The sequence below is a fragment of the Cyrtonyx montezumae genome, unplaced genomic scaffold (assembly GCF_038088225.1).
Source record: "Cyrtonyx montezumae isolate F1298 unplaced genomic scaffold, pur_monq_1.0 scaffold_2, whole genome shotgun sequence".
Lineage (NCBI taxonomy): Eukaryota > Metazoa > Chordata > Aves > Galliformes > Odontophoridae > Cyrtonyx > Cyrtonyx montezumae.
In genome coordinates, this window is record NW_027071936.1 from 5,302,113 (window position 1) to 5,322,049 (window position 19,937).

At 39.4% G+C, this 19,937-nt stretch overlaps 1 protein-coding gene across 1 annotated transcript in view; it reads left to right on the forward strand.

Annotated features, from left to right (window-relative positions):
- Nucleotides 1-504: 504 nt before the first annotated feature.
- Nucleotides 505-19,937, forward strand: part of SH3RF1 (SH3 domain containing ring finger 1) — a 75,911-nt gene continuing 56,478 nt past the window's right edge. Inside the window, exons 1-2 of the mRNA XM_065736302.1 lie at nucleotides 505-564; nucleotides 1,035-1,524. Of these exons, the coding sequence (XP_065592374.1) occupies nucleotides 1,138-1,524 (387 nt within the window). The 5' untranslated portion in view covers nucleotides 505-564; nucleotides 1,035-1,137. The remainder of the gene's footprint in view (nucleotides 565-1,034; nucleotides 1,525-19,937) is intronic.

Sequence of the window (19,937 nt, forward strand, 5' to 3'; positions counted from 1 at the left end):
GCACACTGCTGGCTCACGGTCAACCTGTGGTCCACCAGAACACACAGATCCCTCTCTGCAGAGCTCCTTGACGCAGGTGTGTGTCAGGAGAGCCATCTCTCCAAAACAACTCCCGCCCTTCGCTAGCAGTTCTCCGAGCAGCAGCTCTTACCACCCCGTCAGCCGCGGGCCCGAACCCGGCACCTCTCCCACCCGCTTCCCTTCCCGCCCCGCCCCGTCCGGAGTACAGCTCCATCTCAGCACCTGGCGAGGGGGCGGAAGGGGCGGCCCTACGGCCGCGGCCCCCTCTGTGGGGTGGTGCCGGGCGGGGCGGAGCCGCCCCTCACGTCAGCCCGGCGCTGCGGGCGGGAGGGGCCGGCGGCCTCGACGCTGCCGCGGCGGGAGAGGCGCCGGTGGGGTTGGTGGCGGCGGCTTCTCTGGGGAACAAAGCGGGGCCGGCAACGCACGGTGAGAGGCGGGAGGGCCGCGGCTGAGGTGGAGTGACAGCTCCCGTCCCTCTCGGGCCCGGCCAGCGCTGAAGTGGGGAACGGGCGGGGAGGGAAGAAGCGGCGAGCCAACATGGAGGTGCGAGCCGCCTCAGGTAGGCGCGGGGTTGGGGCGGGCCGGCGGCTCCCGACGGCTCGCAAGCGCGGCCGCTTCCTGCTCGGGGCTCGGGCTGGCGGCGGTATTGCGGCCGCTCCTCTCCCTCTTTGTGGCTGCATGCGTGTTGTGGTTGCGCGGTTGCCGCCCGCTCCGGGTCGCCTGACGAAGCGCGGAGCCCTCGGTGCGTTCGGGGCCGGGGTACAGGCAATCTCCGGGAGCTCGAATTTAATGCCCCCGGCTGTTTGTTATAGTACTCGATCTAATCGGGTACTTAAGAGGTAAGCTGCGGCATCATTTAGTGCTATTGTAATATTTCTTTCCTGTATGGAAAACGCTCTACTGAATTAGAGAAGTGCTACGTTTGGCTCATTGTCGGAATATCTTTAGATAAAATGCTCCTGATGGTGTTTTTTCAGTCTTCTTTATTGCTTTTCTCCCTCAAAAAATTTCAGACATATTCCGGAAGAGGAATGGATGTAACATGATAGCCCTGGAGTCCTCAAAACACGCACATTCTGCGAAGATTTGTTTTTTTTGTTAATTGCTGCAAAGAAAATGGATGAATCAGCTCTGCTGGATCTGTTGGAGTGTCCTGTGTGCTTAGAGCGCCTCGATGCCTCGGCTAAAGTCTTACCTTGCCAACACACGTTCTGCAAACGCTGTCTGCTGGGCATCGTGAGCTCTCGGAATGAGCTTCGCTGTCCGGAGTGCAGGACTTTAGTGGACTGCAGTGTTGATGAACTTCCAAGCAACATTTTGCTTGTTAGACTCTTGGATGGTATAAAACAGCGGCCATGGAAGCCTGGCACTGCTGGTGGGATGGGAGGCACAAATACTTTGAGGGCCCCCATCAACGCTGTTGCTAATTGTGTATCCAAGGACCTGCAGAGCTCTCAGGCTGGACAGCAGCAAAGGGTGCAAGCATGGAGCCCTCCTGTTAGGGTAAGTATCCAGGGAATGTGGTATATTTTGTTGCGATCCTCTTCCTCACTGTTTCAAAACATTACTTGCCCTTGTTTCAGGATAAGAACAGTTAGATAGTAAATGTGGCAAAACAAATCATTTTGGACACTTGTAGATATCTAGCGTCAGTTCTCTTATCAGTGACGGTTTATTTTGATGTAAATATTGACAAGGTAGGAATGATACTTTCATATTGGAGAATTTACTTTGTCTCTTGCCCTTTCTGGTTATCAGTAAGCTTCCTGCGAAGTAGATATGATTGAGTTTAAAAGCGGGAGGAAAGTTAATGCTGTGTTGAAAATGATGAAAGTTTTTCCTTTGGCTTCTAAGGAGCTAGGCTTTTACTTTGAAAAAGAAAAGAACTTTGAATTGACATGGTCTGGTAAGTTTGTTTGTACTTTCAGTCCTCATCTCTTCAATTTTTTTCTTCCTGAAAGTATTTTGTGAAGCAATTAGAAGAATCTGTGTGGTGTAACTGGCAAACATCGTCTCATGTCTGTGCTCTGGTTCCTTCATGGGATCCCTACAACCTGTAAACTTTGTTGTGCCTTGTAATCAAGACTGCAGTGGCCTCAACTATGGTTATCCATTCTAGAGCCCTTATCAGGAAATACCCATTTATGAGACTACTGAGAAGATTGGCTTCCCTGAAGGGTCCTGCTGCCCACTTGGATATGTTGCCTGTCCCGAATCCTTGTGGTGGAAATGAGATTTCTGAATGATTGGTATTTTTTCCTTCTTGTGAGACATCCTATGGACTTTCAAGGAGAGACTTTTAAGTATTAGGCAAGGCTAGTCCTTATCTTCAAGTACATCTGAATGTTTTTGCTTACTTACCAAATGAGGAAAAGCTTGTAAATGCTACTGGAGACAAATAAGCATTATGACTGGAATCTCTAAAACAGCTTAGATACAGCCCTTAATTTTGCATGAGAATTTCAAGCACAGGCGTTCCTTAATCAGATTGTATTGTTTTATCTGCTGGGGTAATCTCATTAGGTTCTTTTCTCTAGAATATAACAGTAATTAGTGTCATGGTGCTTCCTGCTAATGAGTTTGGATCTGTGTGTATGCATGTTGAGGGGAGGTGATGTACTTCTGTTTCAGAAGCTAAGCCTTAAAATAATTCTGTGAAGAAACTTCAGCAGAATAATAAACAATCATCTGGTCTTCCCATAACCTTAAGGAGTTAGCTGTGTCATCTTGTGTTTTCAAAAGCTCCTCAGTTCAAAATAAAGCAAAAATATCCATGTAACTTGCTTTTGTGTGGTCATGCATGTTTTTCAGAGACGTCTTTTTCCTACAGAAAGGCTTCTGGTGTAGCAGTGTACTGCATATGTGAGTGAGTGCACGCTGGAGTTTCTCTAAGTCTCACTAAAAAAAGAATAAAATAGAGTATGGAATATTCTTTTCTAATGTTCCACTATATCCTGTTGTGCAGTGCTGACATTTACAGATGTACGAAGTAGAAAGTGATAATGTATGGCATGTTGCTTCAATTCATTAGCTGTTTTATACCATGTGCCATTTAAATTGTGACTATGTGGATTTCTCCTGCAGTTAATTGGTACTCCGTGTATGTTAGTGGTACACGTCACTGTTTTACAGTAAGTCTGAATACGTCTTTGTTTCTGATGCTTCAAAACTGTGTAGAGTAAAACAGTCAGTTCTTGTGTCTTATTTCCTTTGGGAGACAGGGAAAGATGATCTCTCATCTTCTGTCCACTTAGTCAAGAGTCTTCTTTTAATGAGGATGGCAGTACTTCCAAGAATGAGCCTACTCTGAGTAATGGCAATGGGAGAAAGGAACAATTTTTCCTTTTTCTATGTTAAAGGTTTATAAAAAGAAAGTTCAGAAAACAAATTGCCAATTTAATGGGCAGTACTGAAGTGAATGTTGTATTTGTTTTGGAAATTATGGCATAAACGTGGTTTCAAATACGGTTTGTCGCTGGGAGAAAAATCTGTTTCTAAATGAGGAGCAGTCAGATTTCCTGAACTAATTTGCTGAAGAGGAATTAATAAATGAAAGTTGCTGTTGGCATTAAATGAAGTGAATGTGGATGAAGGCTGTCAAATCATAAACATTCTGCTTATACCCTGAAGTAATACTAAACTCAAAAAATGCCCTTTCAGAAGATGCCATAGTTTTGAGAGAAGGTTAATACAGCATGTTGCAGTGCTGTTTCCTAAACTGTATCAATTGCTATGAAACTGCCAGTGTTGTTTTAGTTCTACCTATGTTGCATTCTCTGGGTGCATGTGATGACACATGGCAACAAACAAATGCTTCCTTGTATCTCAAATCGAATAAAGCTGGGGGTGGTGGGGGTTAATGTGTCTTGCTCCTCGTATCCCTCCCTCTGCAGTAACCCCGTTTCTCTCTGTAACCTGTATAATTTCTCACCACTAAACAACTGCAATTTCTTGTTAGAAATTCCTGACCTCTTTTTGTTCCCTTCTGTTTTAATGCTGAAAGCCCTCTGCAACTTTCCCTGGCTGCCAGTTGGACAAAGGCAGCACAGCACTACACCTGATGGAACTTCCCTTAGCTGAGTATCCAACTCTGCTCTTCTGAGTAGTCACCTTGTCTGGGAGAACAAGTGATGGTTGAGCTCATGCTGCAGCTTTCTCTTTGGTGTGGATGATAATTTAGTGCCTTTTTAAGTGAAAACTTTTCAGCTAGGTTGACACTTTGACAGAGCTTTAAGAACTGCAGCATCCTGTTAGATCTATTTGGGCCTGGGCATCAGGAGCCAAGGTATTGTGGTCTGCTGTGAGGGGCTGCGTAAAGACATCAGCTTTCTTAGGAGGAGTGTGTGAAAATTTGAAGATGCTTGCTTTCAAATTTCTGCTCTTATTATGTATCTTGTCACTTCCACAGAGTATGTTGAACAGGTATTATCTTAGGTTCCCCATGGCAGTTTTATGACATGCTTGTCGCTGGAGGCTTAAAACTAGCTGTATGCATAAGTTAGTAGGTGTTGAAGAGTGTTGTAGTTGCTGTACCAGAGGATAGGATTAAATTGATAGACAAAAATTTATGTCTTGGACAATGAAACTTCAAGGAGAAAAAAAAATACAGATTTTTCCTGCTAGTTTATTTATGGTCTGAGTAGTCAACAAAGTTAGGGCTGTCTTCTTTGCAGAATCTAGAGTGGGGTCATGTAGATAGTCTGAAATGTTAGCACTGTTGAAAATGTTTTGTTGTTCTTCTGTTTTTCATCTGTTGCCTGGTCCAAGTTTAGGCAGAAGAGAGGAGTGAGAGATTAAAATGTTTTTTCCTTTCCAGAAGAAAAATATGAATAGCTCAAAAATTGGCCAAGCCTGATGGAGTTGATGCTTATGTTGAATGAGTACTGATGGTGTAATCTGAGTTATTTATACTGTCAGTGAGAAATGTTCTAGAGAAATCTTACAGTGCAGAAATTGGAACAGTCATGAAGTTTTTTCCATTTTTTTCTTAATTTTCATCTTAAAAATGGTGAATGGTGATGTCTCCTTGAAACAGACAGTTGAAGGAACATTACAGGTTCTTAGGAGATGCTCCCTTTTGATGCTCACGCGGGCTTTCTCATTTCTTTAATTCCTCAAGCTTTTTCTTTTCAGAGTTACTAACATCTCAGGTGTTTTGAGATATATTCTTTTAAACGACTTTTCTTTTTAAAAGACTGAAAACAAGCCTGTGGAACAAGCTTTTCTGCTAATGAATACATGGCTCTGTGACATTGGGTTGTAATCCAGTGCCTGGTTTACCCCAGGTTTGAACAGTAAGGTTTAAGGCATAGTAATAGTTTAAAACTCCATGTTGTTACTGCAGCAGTGAATGCTGTATTCTAACAGGTTTGTCTGTTATCAGTACCTGTGCTGCTGAAGCAGCTGCAAGGCTGAGAAGAGAGAGATTGAGATTCTTTTCCAAGTGGTGATGTCTGAACTAGGCACATAGCTTTGGGCAGCAGGTATGATGTACTGCCTTCTCTTCTGTCAGGATTTGGGGAAGCCTGACCCATTTATCTGTTGAATTTGATGTGTGGTGCTGGCAATGGGTTTTCCTTTTTGCTCAAAAGCTCTGAAGAGCCCAGGCTGGCAGTCTGCACAGCTGGATGTTTGGGCAGGACTCATGGACCCTCTGTGAGCTAAAGTGAGTGTTGCTGCTGTAGGCATGGTGCTCACTGGCCAACTGATACCTTGTCAGGACTTTATGTCAGAAGAAAACACTGGGATTGCAAATGTGCTATTCATACATCTGTAACTTTAACAAAGGATTGAAAAAAAAAACATGGGTCCAGTTGGGGTTCTGACCAAGCACAACATCAGATGTTGAGTGGAATATATGTTTAAAAACTGCTCTGAACAAGAGTTAGCAAAACAGAATAGTACTGGGAAATGTCCTTTTGGTAAATATCTGCTGGTCAGAGGCCCATGCTGTGATGACAGGTCAGATTGTAAAGTGGGCCTCTTTTAAAAAAAAATTCACTGTTGTAGAAACATGCAGTTGCTAATTCAGTTAGTTTCAAGCCTGGTATTTGTGCAGATAGGCTAGCAAGGCATTACCTGGCTTTGCTTGAGTTTTGAGGACTATACTTGTACAAAATCTGTTTTTTTTTAAGGTGTAGTTTACTGTTGTCTGTGCAGTTTTAATCATATTTCTGCATGTATTTTTTCCTAGAAAAGTAGAAAGATGCAAGGTGCAACTCAAAGGGATTTCTTACATTGATTGCAGGGGGAGATGCCCATTTGTATTTAGCAGACATGATTAGAAAATATTTTGAGAAATGTCTCTAAAACATGGGCGTGCACTTCTGTTGCCTCTCACACTTTCTGAAACAACAGATTCTGGTTTTATATCTGAAATTGCTTGTACCACTATAATTACTTCTTTGTAAGCCTTCTTTATGCTATGTTAAGCTAGATAAAAATTTAATGGAGATTGTAAATATAAATGAACAGCACATTCTCTTATATTAATGTGTCTGGCTGCGAGATAACTAATTGAGTAGAGAAAAGGAGTAGGAAAAATGGTCTTTCTCTGAAAATACTGGGCTCAGAGTCAGTGCTTCCAGCTCAGTTCCTGACTTTCCCATAGTTATGTTATAACCTTGCACCAAGTCATCCACAGCCCTTTGTGCCTCTGTTTCCCATCTGCAGATACGTCTGATTGTATGTTCTTTGTCTCAGTTGCTATTTAAACTGTATGTTCTGTAGAGCAAGGATTGACTTTTTATTTTGGATAGATGTGTTTTACAATGGATTCACAGCCTCAGCTAAGGTCAGAAGATACTGCAGTGCACTCAATAAATAGTTGACTTACAGATTACTGAAGAGCTGTTGATAATCCATTTCCTGTACCAGAAATGGTCCAGTGCCCAGTGTTGATTTGTTAAAAGGATTTCCTTTTAACAAATTCCATTGTGTTTGGGTGTTTATGTGACTATCAAACATCTTGGTGAAGAAAAGCCAGACACTTAAAAATAGTTGGAAGCTGGTGTTCCATTCTTTATTTTGGGAAATTTATATCTGACTGGAAGACTTATGTAGACTTGAAGTGTATTTTGAAAGGAATGAAAAGAGAATATCTAATGTGAACGACGCTGGTAGCACTGAAATATTTAATTTCATGCTTTGAACCTTGATAGCAGTCTTCTTCTGCAAGCTAACAGTGATCTGCTTGATGTAGTAGGTGAGAAACCACTGTGATTCTTTTATTATAACTAATTAGGTTTTGGAGTAGCTTGACCTAAAAACAAAAACTCAAAAACGAATTCACAGTGTTTGTTTGGCACTTAAATCTTCTGGTTTTGTTGCTCTGTCATATTTTTGCATGTTAATGTTTAACAGTATTGTATGAGGGCTGCTCTGAAAGTAATGCCTCCTGTGATATTTACCCATGACACCACAGGCAGATATTGATGGTATGGCAGTAGAGGCTGAACCTTCCCACCAGTGTTCCAGTCCAGTTTGTTGCTGTGTGTCAGATGGCAGAAGAACAACCTAACAGAATGGCTTCTGATGTTGAAGTGTATATGAAACAAAGGTGTGTTGTTGCATTTCTCCATACAGGAAAAAATGTTGCACAGTGACATCATTAGTGGTGACAGGTAATGTCATGTGGTATTGCTTCTATGAGATGGGAGTCAAGATGGCAGTCCACAGAGTGATGACATGTGAGTTTTGCATCAATGGAAAAAACTCAAGATGCTCCCCTTGGCGGGTAAAGTGTGTCTTCTGGGATTGGAAAGAGGTCATCCTTATGGAACCTGGACAGACTATGCGCTCTGATATCATCTGACTGTGATGCTGAAGGCATGAACTTCCAGAGTCAGGCCACAGAAGAGAACCTTTCTCTTGCAACATGGGAGCCCCAGGCTCCGTAGCAGGTTCAAAACTGTAGTGCACGTTGCCTATATTGGCTGGAAAGTCCTACTATATCTACTGTGAAGTCTAGATCTGGTGCCTTCTGTCTTCCATGCAAATTAAAGACGGACTGTGTGAGCAACATTTTCCTAGCAATGATGCTGTGATAGCAGCTGTGACATAGTGGGTCATCTCTGCTGATGCAGATTTATTTTTACAAGCACAGCATGCAGGCTTTTCTTGATGCCTGGCAAAAATGCATAGCTAATGGTAGTAACTGTGTTTAAAAAAGTACTGTTTTGCAGCTGAGAAATTGCTCTGTTCAATGGTGTTATTGTGCTCTTCGTATCTGTTGTAATTTTCATCGAAATAAATAGGAAGCATTACTTTCATAGTGACATATCTATCATTTTTTTCCTTTACAGGAAGAGGAGGGGACTGTCTTCACTTCCTTTCTTTTCTTGATTTAATATTGGTATTTGTGCATCGCTATAGAAGTGTTTAAAACTTAGCGATAATATGGTCTTTTTTTTTTGCATTCTAACTTGGCCACTGGGTTACAGGTTATTGCTTGGATAATTCAGGAAAATGTAGACTTCTGCACAAAAAAAGCTTCAAGAATTTTTTTTAATTGTCCGATGAAGGGCAGCAGTCTTTCTTTAAGGATATGAAAGTCTTTTTTACTTTTTCTCTCTACTACCATAGAAATTGGTATGAATACAGTTGCTTTACATAGATGGTCCAGGTTCTAGTTTAAAGAAAAAACACAACACATTGCAGTAGTACTATTGCTGTGTTCTTTTCATGCATTGTGCTGAGCTTTTTATGATTGGTGTCTCTTGTTCTGTGGCTTAATAGATGCACTGTAATGTAGGAGAAACTAGAGGAAGAAGGTGATTAAAATGGGGCTCACCTAGAAATCTTTCTTCCCTCTTCTTTACCTGAGTGAAATGGTTTTCAGGTGGTATTTCCTTTTCTTCCTCATTTTACATGTTCTTATAGGCCTGCTGTTCTTTGCGTTATGCAACTGCAGCTGTAGTAATAAAACCTGGAACTCTTACCTTCAGTTGTTTGTTTTTCAGTAGACTTCCCATTGCAGTGGTTTCTTCGTTTGGCCCCATTGTTCAACTATCTAATCTTTGATCTTAAATAGTGTACTTCTTCCAAAGGGAAAGAAAACATATCTTGCTTCCCTTTTGTGTCCAACTTGCCATGCATTGTGTCAAGCATAAGGAAAATGAAATAAACAGTAAGGAAAAAAAATTTCTGCAATCCAGACTCTGAAGCGTCTGGATTGCAGAAACTCATGTGGTATTTGTGATTATCTACTGAATGAATGAAGACTATAAAGCATATATAAAGCATAGGTTAATGCTATGTTGGTTAAGTTGTAAAGGAGTGCCTTCTCCTTTTTATCACTTGCTATATGTATAGGAATGTGTCTTTGTAATTGAAGCTGAAATATCATCTGGTCAGTTCTGTCCACACATGTGCCTTTTTAGTGTGTGCACAAAGGGAAGTGTACATCTGTTATGTCTCAGTCCCAGTCAGATCCCAGGCAGAAAAGCTTCATATCAGAAAATCAACTGTGAACTCTTGGGTCAGCTGTATTATGCTTTTCTTTTCATGTCATCACATTGGAATCTTTTTAAGAGCAGCTCTTTTGGACCAAGAATGCCTGCTTTGAGGTGAGCTGGATTAATTTTAGGAAGTAAGCAGCCCTGAAGTGGGAGAATAGCGTATTCAGATAAAGCAGCCTATTATGCACATTCCTCACCTTCCATGCTCGTGAAGATTGCAAAGTAAAGCATCTTGATGAAGTAATTGATACCTTGACTCTGGCACATGTTCATGATATTGAAGAACAATGATATAGCAAGTGTTATTTATAGATTTCTACCTTCCTATTGATCTGAATTGAGGAAAGAAATCCTGTCTGATGGAAGAGCTTCAGAGGTAGCTTCCTTAGAATTGTGCCTGCTTTTTGAGTAATGTGTTGCAGTATTATTCGTGGACTGTAGTTATGCTTTGATGTCTGCAGTCCAAGAAGTGTTAACATAAAGAAACAGTGGCTCAACTATCTTAAAAGTCCTTTGTTCATGTTTGGTTTCTGAATCTATCATTTTCTGGCCAAGCAATGCTGACAGTTGAAAATAGCATCTTGACAGATATCTCCTAGGCATTGGACTGCCTGTGCAGCCAGGACTGTCGTATGAGTTGTCATGTTTGATCATCAGGCTGGGGGCATCATCCAAGTTTAAACCTTGCTGCACTGTGTGTGAGTAACAGCTTTCATTTGTGCTCATCCTGTAGGTACTGCTTGGGCTGTGTGTCAGTTGAGCCCCTAGCTGGTTTGGTGAGCACAGAGGCAAACAGTTAAGCCTTTTCTTCCTCAGTTCTCTTAAGTGTCAGGTAATCATCAGGACTCAGGTGTTTTTCTACAGCATCCACATGTAATCATCTTGTTTTCTTAAAGGTACTCCCTAATCAACTAATTAATATTCTGTTGTTTCTTCCAGGAGTTAGAAACATCAGGTGGTTCTGGGAGGGGGATTAGACGCTGTACTTTGAACTCTTCATGTTCCATTTACAGACAGACACCAGTGCTAAGGTGTCTGGGACTCTTAGCCTGCTGGGTGAAAGTCTGTTGTGGGAAATGAGCAATCCATCATGGAGTCATTTAGCCTGTGTACTCTTACAAGCTTATATGATTGTGACAGTCACTTGACACTTAAGCGTCTGATTTTCATTATTCAACATAAGGTTTTTGTAGTATAGGAATATCAGTGCTTCAGAATTTAAGGTAACTGAATGTATTGTCTGGGCCTTCTCTCTTAGGTGACTCTTGATTGTGTTTTTCCATCTGCATTGTAAGTGCCTAAACTTTAAAGTATAAAAACAGAACCTGCAAGAATGTGTCTTCTGTCCTCAAAATTATTCCCTTTGATGCATTTATATGCTATTTCTTTTGTGCAGTGATTTTGTTTAAAACAGTACTGATAAATTCTGCCTTCCATGCAGAAGGCTTAAAACATGACATAAATGCGTGGATGTAGTGTTCACTTGTTAGCTTTTGAAATGAAAGGTCTTAGGGTAAGAACAGTTAAACTCCCCCTCTATTTCTTTAAAGCTGAGTTGGTTGGTCATTTCTGTGTTCTGTAAATGTGTGAAGTGTAACTCAATTTCTAGCTGGGGAGTAAGCTATTTATCTTATATGTGTTTTGGACTGCAGGTGAGCATTTGAAAAGTGCTTAAAAACTGATACAGATGTCCTTTTCTTTCTCTGAAAAGCGAGTTCCTTCAGCATTGCGCAGCACCCTAATTTTCAGCCTAAAATGAAGTCAGACACCAGTGAATATTTTATAGAAAACTGATTTTCTTCATGTCCTTGGCATTACAATAAGATGAGATAACCATTCTCCTTTTAATCAGGATATATATATTGCCTCTCTTGGATTCCTTTTCAGTACCTGAACTTTGAAAATTTATATGGACATTCAAAAGCTTTTTGAAGAACAGAAGCACTTTTATTTTGTGTGAAGCACAATTTTCCAAGGCAAGCATTTGAGAAGTTCTGGTTACAGACAAAAGTACCCACTCCTACTAGTCTTTCATAACTGCTGAACTAAGGGAACGTAGTCTTGCTTTCACAGGGATGTGAGAGGATCAATGCTGAATAATTTGGAACAGGTCTTCTGAATTATTCTTTGTTAGCATACTTTATTACTTTAGGTTATATACTTTACATTTTATTTGGTTTTTTTTTTTTTTTAATATAGACCCTTTTGACTGATTTACATGCTAGAAGTATTCAAAGATGATCAAATGACTGACTTGACACACACAGGGCATAGTTATTCTAGAAACTTATTTTAAACAGAGTAAAGATGCAATTGGTGTGCTGTGGTAACCCACGTTAAGAAAAGGTGAAGCTTTTATTTTGAAGCTTGGAGATTGCCAGGAGAAAGCTTGAGGACTTTCGCTTGTTTGTATATGTCAGTACACTGCTGTCTCACATAGTTGTCTTTTTCATGAGCTAGATAAAGATCTGAAGGGAGACTCTTAAATCTTATCCACACTAGCAGAGTTAAGCTATTTTCAAAACCTGTTTAATTTAACACAGTTTTAAACCCATAGCCTTATTAAGTTAACAAGCCTTCAGCCTTGCCACTAGGTTCTGTAATCCTCTTAGATCTTCAGTGTAAGCAGGGCAGGGATAGTCAATAAGCAGATGAATAGGTAATCTTTCAAAAGACATATAGGTCTTCCAGAAATAAGTCTTGACATCTAGACTGGTTTTTGAAAGGCTGAGAAATACTAGTTTGAGTTTGGTTTAGTATAAAATGTACTATCACACTAAGTGAATACAGCTAAGCGCTATTGCTTATTTGTTGGAGGAGGGAGGTGGAAAGTTTTTCTACTCATTTTTACAGCCCAAAACAGTTACTGCAGTGCAAGAGATTTTAAATATAAAGTAGGGTAAATAAAAATAAGATTGTTTCATTTGCATACAGCCAAAAACAATGAAAAGCTTCTTTGTGGTTTCTTCCTGTGCTATCTTTTAAATCTTTCATGCAATCAGTAATCCACAAATCACAGTTTTAAAAGCGTGAATGCAGATAATGTGGTATTTGCTACCACCACAATCTATTCAATTTTGGCTCTTCAAGGCATGTCAGTCTTAAGCTGTATCTGTCTCCTGAACAGGGCTGTGGAGATAGGTAGTGCAGCTAGAGGAAGGGGCTGGGAGAACCATGCTGGGGAAGAAGTCAGCCTTAGGATCTGTGCCTGGCACACCCACACAGTGTGGGACCAGGAGCAGGGGAAGTATGTGTGGGGTGCAGGACAGGGCTGGGGATCCCAAGGTTGACCTTGCACTTGGGAGAGCAGAAAAGCTGAGTAGGTACATGGAAAGGGTGAGGTGTGAAGGAGATCACTTACCTCGTTGGAGGAATGGATGAATGCTTTGGGATAACTGAGAAGCAGGGAAATTTTGGTGCTGGTGGGTGCTGAAGAGCAGAAAGGTAATGTGGGATGATTGTGAATTAGGATGAAAGAAAACAAACTACGTCAGTATATTCAGGATACAGCAGTCGACACACTGGAGGAGAAATAGAGGAGGAGGAAAACTGGATCAAACAGCTTACTCACTGTAATTGAGCTTGACACTTGAGGAGGAGAAAATGCACTAGAAACTAGTTGAAGAAGTAACTGGATTTTTTAGGAAGGTTCTGGAAAGTGTAAAAATAGAAGAGCTGAGTAGACAATAGGTGAGAATGGGAATTATGTTGACTGCTATGACCTCTGTATTACTCTGGTATATGTGTATTTTAGCTTTAAAATACTGTGTATGGTTTTGTTTGAAATAGTGTCATGTGCTGTGTGGCATTAGAATATTTCAGTTCAAGTAAATGCTGAAGGTTGAAGAACTTCTCGTATGGCATTGCAAAGTATGTCTAGCCCTTTGCTCTTACCAGTGCAGTGTTCTCTTGCGTGAAATTGCTATGAGGTATGTTCCAAGTGGTAGAAAAAAATAAATTTTAGGAGCTCCAAGTTATCACTGGGCATTTGAAGGCCTCATTAGTTAATTTTTATTTAAACTGAAACACTGAGCAATGTGATGCCATGATTTTTTGTCTCCCTTTTGGAAGAGCAAAATAGAACCACAGTCTTCTGCCTCCTAGGCAAGAGAGCAACGAGGGCTGTGCAGATGTAGTGTTATTGAGAATTACAAGTGTATACTCGTCTTACAGCTCCAGGTGATGTGTAACTGTTCTACTTTACTCATGCATGTGGGGAACATAATAGCAATTGTGATATGCTATATAAAACGTTGGCACTAGAAAACTGAACTGCTGTTGTATGGAAATTATCTCTTTGTTCTCTTTTCACAGTCTTCATTAACCCTATGCTGTATTTTAAATAAAAATCAAAATTATAATTTTCATGAGTTTGTCATTATGTATGTAGTTATGTATTACTTGATTATTTTTTAAATGTAAATTGTGTTGCTTGAGTTGATTTTCTTGATCTCTTTTGACTTCAAGGTGCTTCAGTGCTGACTTTTCTCGAACTTGTTGCACTTTGTCTTGGTGTCAACTATTTTTTTTTTAATTTTTTATTTAGAAGGTTGGCTGCCAGTGTGTGCAGAGATAAGGCTGTTGGACTGACTTTACACTCCGTGGTCTAAGTTCCTCAGGAATAATTAGTACAGGCATTACTGATTGTTCCAGCCAGGCTGCATTAGTGCTGAGTCTCTAATGAACCTCTTGTGTCTCGTTTTGTTTCATTAGTATTGGCAATGGTAGAAGCAGAGGAGTGCTGCCAAGGTTATTAACAGTATATGACCCGGACTCTTCCTTTTTCTGAGGGTGTGTGGAGAATGTTAAACTGCTGGAGCCTAGCTTGCATCAGTACTCTGCTTTGGATATAACTTAGGCCAAGGATGGCAAAATCTGTAGATTTTTCCACAAAAAGGAAGGCTAGTACATATTTTTGATCCAGGAAGATCAATTAAAAATGCCTCCAAATCAGTATGAGGGATACTATACTGTCTTCATTTTCTGAAGGCAAAATTAAGGTTTGTTTGTTTTATGCTTGTGATGAGGGTATTAAGCAACTCTGGTAGCAGTACACTAACATCGTGATATAAAACTGGCGAAATAGATGTAAGGTAGTAAGGAGAGAAGTTTTAAATTAGAACAGAACAGCCACAGCTGAGGATCCTGTGTAGACAGAGTATTATGTTATCGGTCAGATACAACCAAATTCATGCACAGTGGGAAATGTGTTTCTGTCAGGCTTTTAGGATTTTTTTGTTACCCTTTTCTTGCTTCTCTGTAAATATGGGAGTTACACTAGAGGACACAGTTTTAAGAAAACAAACTGTAAATAGGTGCCTCATGGTGCTTAGATTTATGTGAACTTCCCAAATAAAAATCAGGCTGATGTACTTCAAGTAGAGAAAGAGGTGTCAGCATTTTGACTGAGCAAATAAGAATTGCCTCCAGTCACTTCATTTACCAATACAGTTTATATTTTATTTTTGACACTTTGATGTTCAGTCAACAGTGACTTTCAGTATCAGTATTCAGAATTGACCTATATTACTGTATTTAAGTATATATCCAGTATGGATTTTTTAACGATCTTACATAAAATCATTTGAGATTAAATAGTCTTTGGTGATGATGCTCCATGCTACTATTGGTACTCAGCTTCCTTATAAAAAATGTGAGGGAGAAGTCCCTTGAAAAATAAAATCTGTTGCACTAGAAGCTTTGAGAGCATAGGGAAATTACCACTAGAATGGAAAATATGTCTTCAGACATAACAGATTACCTCATGTTATCCTGTTCATATTAATTCATGGTTTTTAAAATGTGGGAATTAGAGCAGCTCAATGCTACCATTACACCTAGGGTTACCTTAGTGCTGGAACTATTGTAGTGGAACTGTATTGTTTTGAAATCATGTATTTTTTAAAAAACAAAGTTAGGAAAAAAGATTTAGGTGAAATAGAGACTACTGTTTATGTCCTTTTCACAGAGGAAATAATCCTTAGCTTTGAACTGCTGATGCATAGTTCGTGTTGGACAAATGAGGCAAAAGACTTTTCAGGATGATTTAAAAAAAAAAACTGTAAGGTTGTTTTATGATACTTTGAACCATAATTTTCTTATCATAAATAATTTTCCTTTTGTATCAGAAAGTAGTATTTCTGACTTGGAAAATGACTGCGATATGAGCTATTCTGCACTTCCTACACTGCGGTTGTTCCATGGCATGACAGTGATCAGCTATGTATATTTTGCTTCTTAATTTTAAATTGAATGGTCTAATTTAAAACTTAAGATGTAGATGAAGGAATCAAGAATGATAAATTGTAGACTTAAGTGGTATGAAAAGGAAAGAGCCAAGATTTCAGGTCTGTTACACCTCAGATATCCAAAAAATGCCTCTTAAAAATATATAACTTGAATGTTATGATTAAGAAAGCATTTAATTTAAATTTCTGCTGAGACAGATTATTTCCTGTTTTCTGTAAGTATAATATACAGAAAAAATATTTTAAGTGTACAGGTACTGTACACAACTGTTTAAAAACATCACAAGAAGGTGGTGTCAATTAAGAATTGGTATTTTGTTTAATAGCGATTCACTTGGGTATGTTATGGCAAACTATTTTGTTATAATAAGAGATTAAGTCAGTATTGCTAGATTTTAGGGAGGAGAAGGACAAAAAATAGCATTCTAATAGTTTTATCTGGATATTTATCTTCTACTTAACAAACGCCATTTTTTTTTTTCCTTTTGAAGGATTCACCATATTAGTCTGAGTGCTTGTTAAAATGATTATGTTATGATACTACATTGTTTTATATGGAATATGTTATCTATGAGTTGGATTGCTTTTTAGGTCCTGTTCCCAGCATGGGGAAATGAGGCCCATAATTCTAAGGAAGTAAATTTGAGTGGAACAAAGTTAAATCGAATCCAGTTCACAAGCCCTATAATGAAGATGCTTTTACAAACTGGGTGATATACATTTTCACTTTGCTGAAATTTTAGGGCAGTTTGTCTTAATGTCAACTGCAGTAACTATGGCAAGTTACGAAAATACGGTGGTATTTTCAGAGTTCTGATTGAAGCCCACTATTTCCTTTCAGACAAATAATAGGTTGTATGAGAAAGCTGTTTTTACTTCTGTATGTGTGAATGTGCAAACACAGTAACTGCATATATGAATATATTGATATAGTAGTCAGTGTATTTATACCTTCATAAATATTGATCTGTGTGTTCAGCCAGTGTTGCACGCAAGGGGTATGCTACCTCCTCTCCACGTTTTTATTTCCTACTGTATTGGCAGTTTTTCTTTTGTGCTTGGGTTTCATGAACTAGTGGAAACCATTATTATTATTATTACTATTACTATTATTACTAATATTCTAGACTTCTTTCATTGCTTAACAGTACAGATTAATCATCTCCCATATTCCTTCTACTGTGGTGAGCTCAAGTATTTGTATTGAATAAGTATGGTATACTTTTGAAGCAAAACATGAAATTCCATGTTATGAAATGAGACAGCTTGGCCTTTTTAATCAGAAAAATGAAAGGAGAAATAGCAAGTAAAGTTGATCTCTGTCCATTGCTGTGGACAGTTAGCTGTATTTGTTTTCTACTAAAGCAATTGCTTCTTCCGGGGTTTTTATTTCTCAGTTTTCTTCCCTTTCACTGATTGACTCCTGTTTTTGAAAAGAAGGACAAAGGAAACATTACTGTGAAGAGAAATGATCGACTCCAACTGAATGTGCTGAAAATTAGATGACCCTATATTATAACTTTGGAGTGAATCTAGCTATTTCAATTCAGATTCATACCTTCAGGGTTGCTCACTAGCCTATCTGTACAAAAATACGACACTGTATGAATTTAAAAAAAATCTGTTTTGCAAGAGATAATATTCTAGATAAGCTGCAATGTTTTTGCAGTTTTCTGTAGGTTTGTTTTTAAGCAGAGTTTTATGTGACAGAACAGAAAAGTGGAAGCATTTAAAAAATAGGAAGTAGAGAATGAATTCAAAAACTTCATTTTTTACCCTCAGTAATAAAATGTGCTAATGAACAGTATCTTGTGGATAAGGCTAACAATTATAGTGTTAAGTTCAAGCTCTTAAGCTGAATATATGCTGGACAAATCACTAAGTCTCTATGTGAAGTGAATCAGGATCTTTGACAGGTTTATCTGAGGCAATTTCAGCTGTTATCACTCCTGTCTTCTGCTGAAGGTTGTGACAAAGTCAGTTGAGGCTAATCTGCAGGTTATGAGCTGGGCCTGCTGTTGTGCTAGCGTGCAGGTTTTTCCTCTTGTCCTTGCTAAAGGGACAATAACCCACTGTGGGAATGTGGGGTAAAAAATAGAGGCAGTAACATCTTAGATGCTGTTGTGATGTCTTCTAGAGACAGTGAATTAATCTTCCATTTTTCCAGTGTGGAATGAATATGACACCTTTCCATGCTTTCTCACTTTTTAAAAACTGTTTATTGCTAGCTTACTTTGTACATATGATTGTAGAGGGTGGAGTTACAGAAATCATTTTAGCCACTGGATTGATGGCACATCAGAGAAGTTGTGCCTTTTTTTAGTTTATTTATCTCTCAGTTTTATGCTTGTTGAAATCCATGATGTGTCACTTATTAAATACATGAAAAGTGCATTCTTTTCTGTTAAATAATTAACCAATAAATACCTATTACCCACTGTTTTGCTTCTAGCACATTCTGATCTTCATTGTGGGTGTAATAGATAAGAAATCTCAAACATGGAAGTACTGCATATTGATGATGTTTAGAATTAGAATTCTGTGTGGTGCTTTTCAGATGATATATCTTGCTCTGGGATTCTGTAGCACAAGAAATTACTTACTTGTAAATGTGTTTTTAACTATTCTGTGTACATGCTTGTTGAAATGGAGTCATCGTACTGATGAAACAGAATGAACAGAAGTTTCCTAATGGTGAGAAGGGTATTAAAAGAATGTGTGCAACTATTGGCAATTTTTTTTTTTTAAAGCATAAGTTGCTGTAGGGTGAATGACCTGAAGGAATAGTATCCACAGAAAATAATGAGGTGGATGGTACACTTTGCTTGGCTTATCTGGGTGGTAAATAGACTACCAGTAACTAAAGAAAGGATCACCAGAAACTCTGCAAAGGAGGGATTTCCAACAAGAGATCCTTCCCCAGCGGTGGTCAGCCCTTCAATGGGGTCTGGGAGAGGTGGAGCCAGACTCCACCCCTTCTGGTCACACAGGTGCATTGCCTTCACCTGTGCTCCTGCAGCTGACTTCAGTGCTTGCCTCTGGTGATCAATCAGTAGTTCAGGCCACGATTCAATAGTTAGATTAACTGTATAATGCGCTGTGTTTGTGGGTGACTTTATTAATTACTCTTTTATCCATTCAATAAACGGGAACGTGGTATGTGTCTATCACTTCACTAATACTGGGTTGCCTATTCACTTCAGAAAATTGCAGTTGAAGTAGCATACAGTCTTGTCTTTAGCCTTTTAATCTTGGGGCCCTTAATTACTTTAGTTATGACTTCTTTTAATAGGGTTTTAAAAATTTTGGATGTATGCATATTTTGATCTCTTTAGTTTGATAAAACCTTAATCTGTATGCAGGAGAGCTGGTGAGGAGCAGCTCTGTGCCCTGCTGCCTGCTGGGCTGCAGGGAAGTGAACATATAAGGCTGTTTGCTCCTCCTCTGAACTTTCTGACATTTTGATGAATATGTAGGAGGCTATTTAATTTTGTTCAGTAGTTAACTGTTTTGGGACAGTAGTTAACATACCTGCGTAGGAATGGGTACTGGTGCCCTCTCCTCTGTCTGGTGCTGGTGTTGGTTGCCCTCTGGTAGAAGAGAAGGAGAGTGAACTGGCAGCACCTTGCTGTGTGCATGACTTGGCATCATGTTTTACTCTTCCTGCTCATGGCACAGTATATCAAGCTTTTGGAACTGTAGAATTACAAATAGGAAAAAAAAAATTTCCTCATCATTTCCTCATCATTCCTCATCATAAATCATTTGTACCACAGACACAGAGAGCAGTATCTGGTGAACTAGAAGAAAAGGAGCAGAAACATTTTTCCCTCCAGGGTTGCTGGTTCACAGTAGATGGTCGTAATTTTGGCTACCCAGTATCTCCTCATCTACATCCTCTTATTTTTTATTCTGCAGAGATTTAAATTGAGCCTTTCTCATTGAACAGTTGTCAGTGTGAACAGTGTTGCCTTGTTAACAGCAATGTTTTGTATCATTTTTGTAACAGCAAGTTATTCACAACTGTTTGCATGTAATGTTTATTATTCCCAAGGATGATATAACATACTTATTTTACTATGTGTTGCCACTTATATTTCTGAGAGTTAGGCTTGGTTGTCAAGGTATGTTTTAATACCTAGAAGCTGTCAAGAGTTTAAAATGTTGAACTTTAGTAGCTGATGCACTCCAGCAATCTTTGGATACTTTC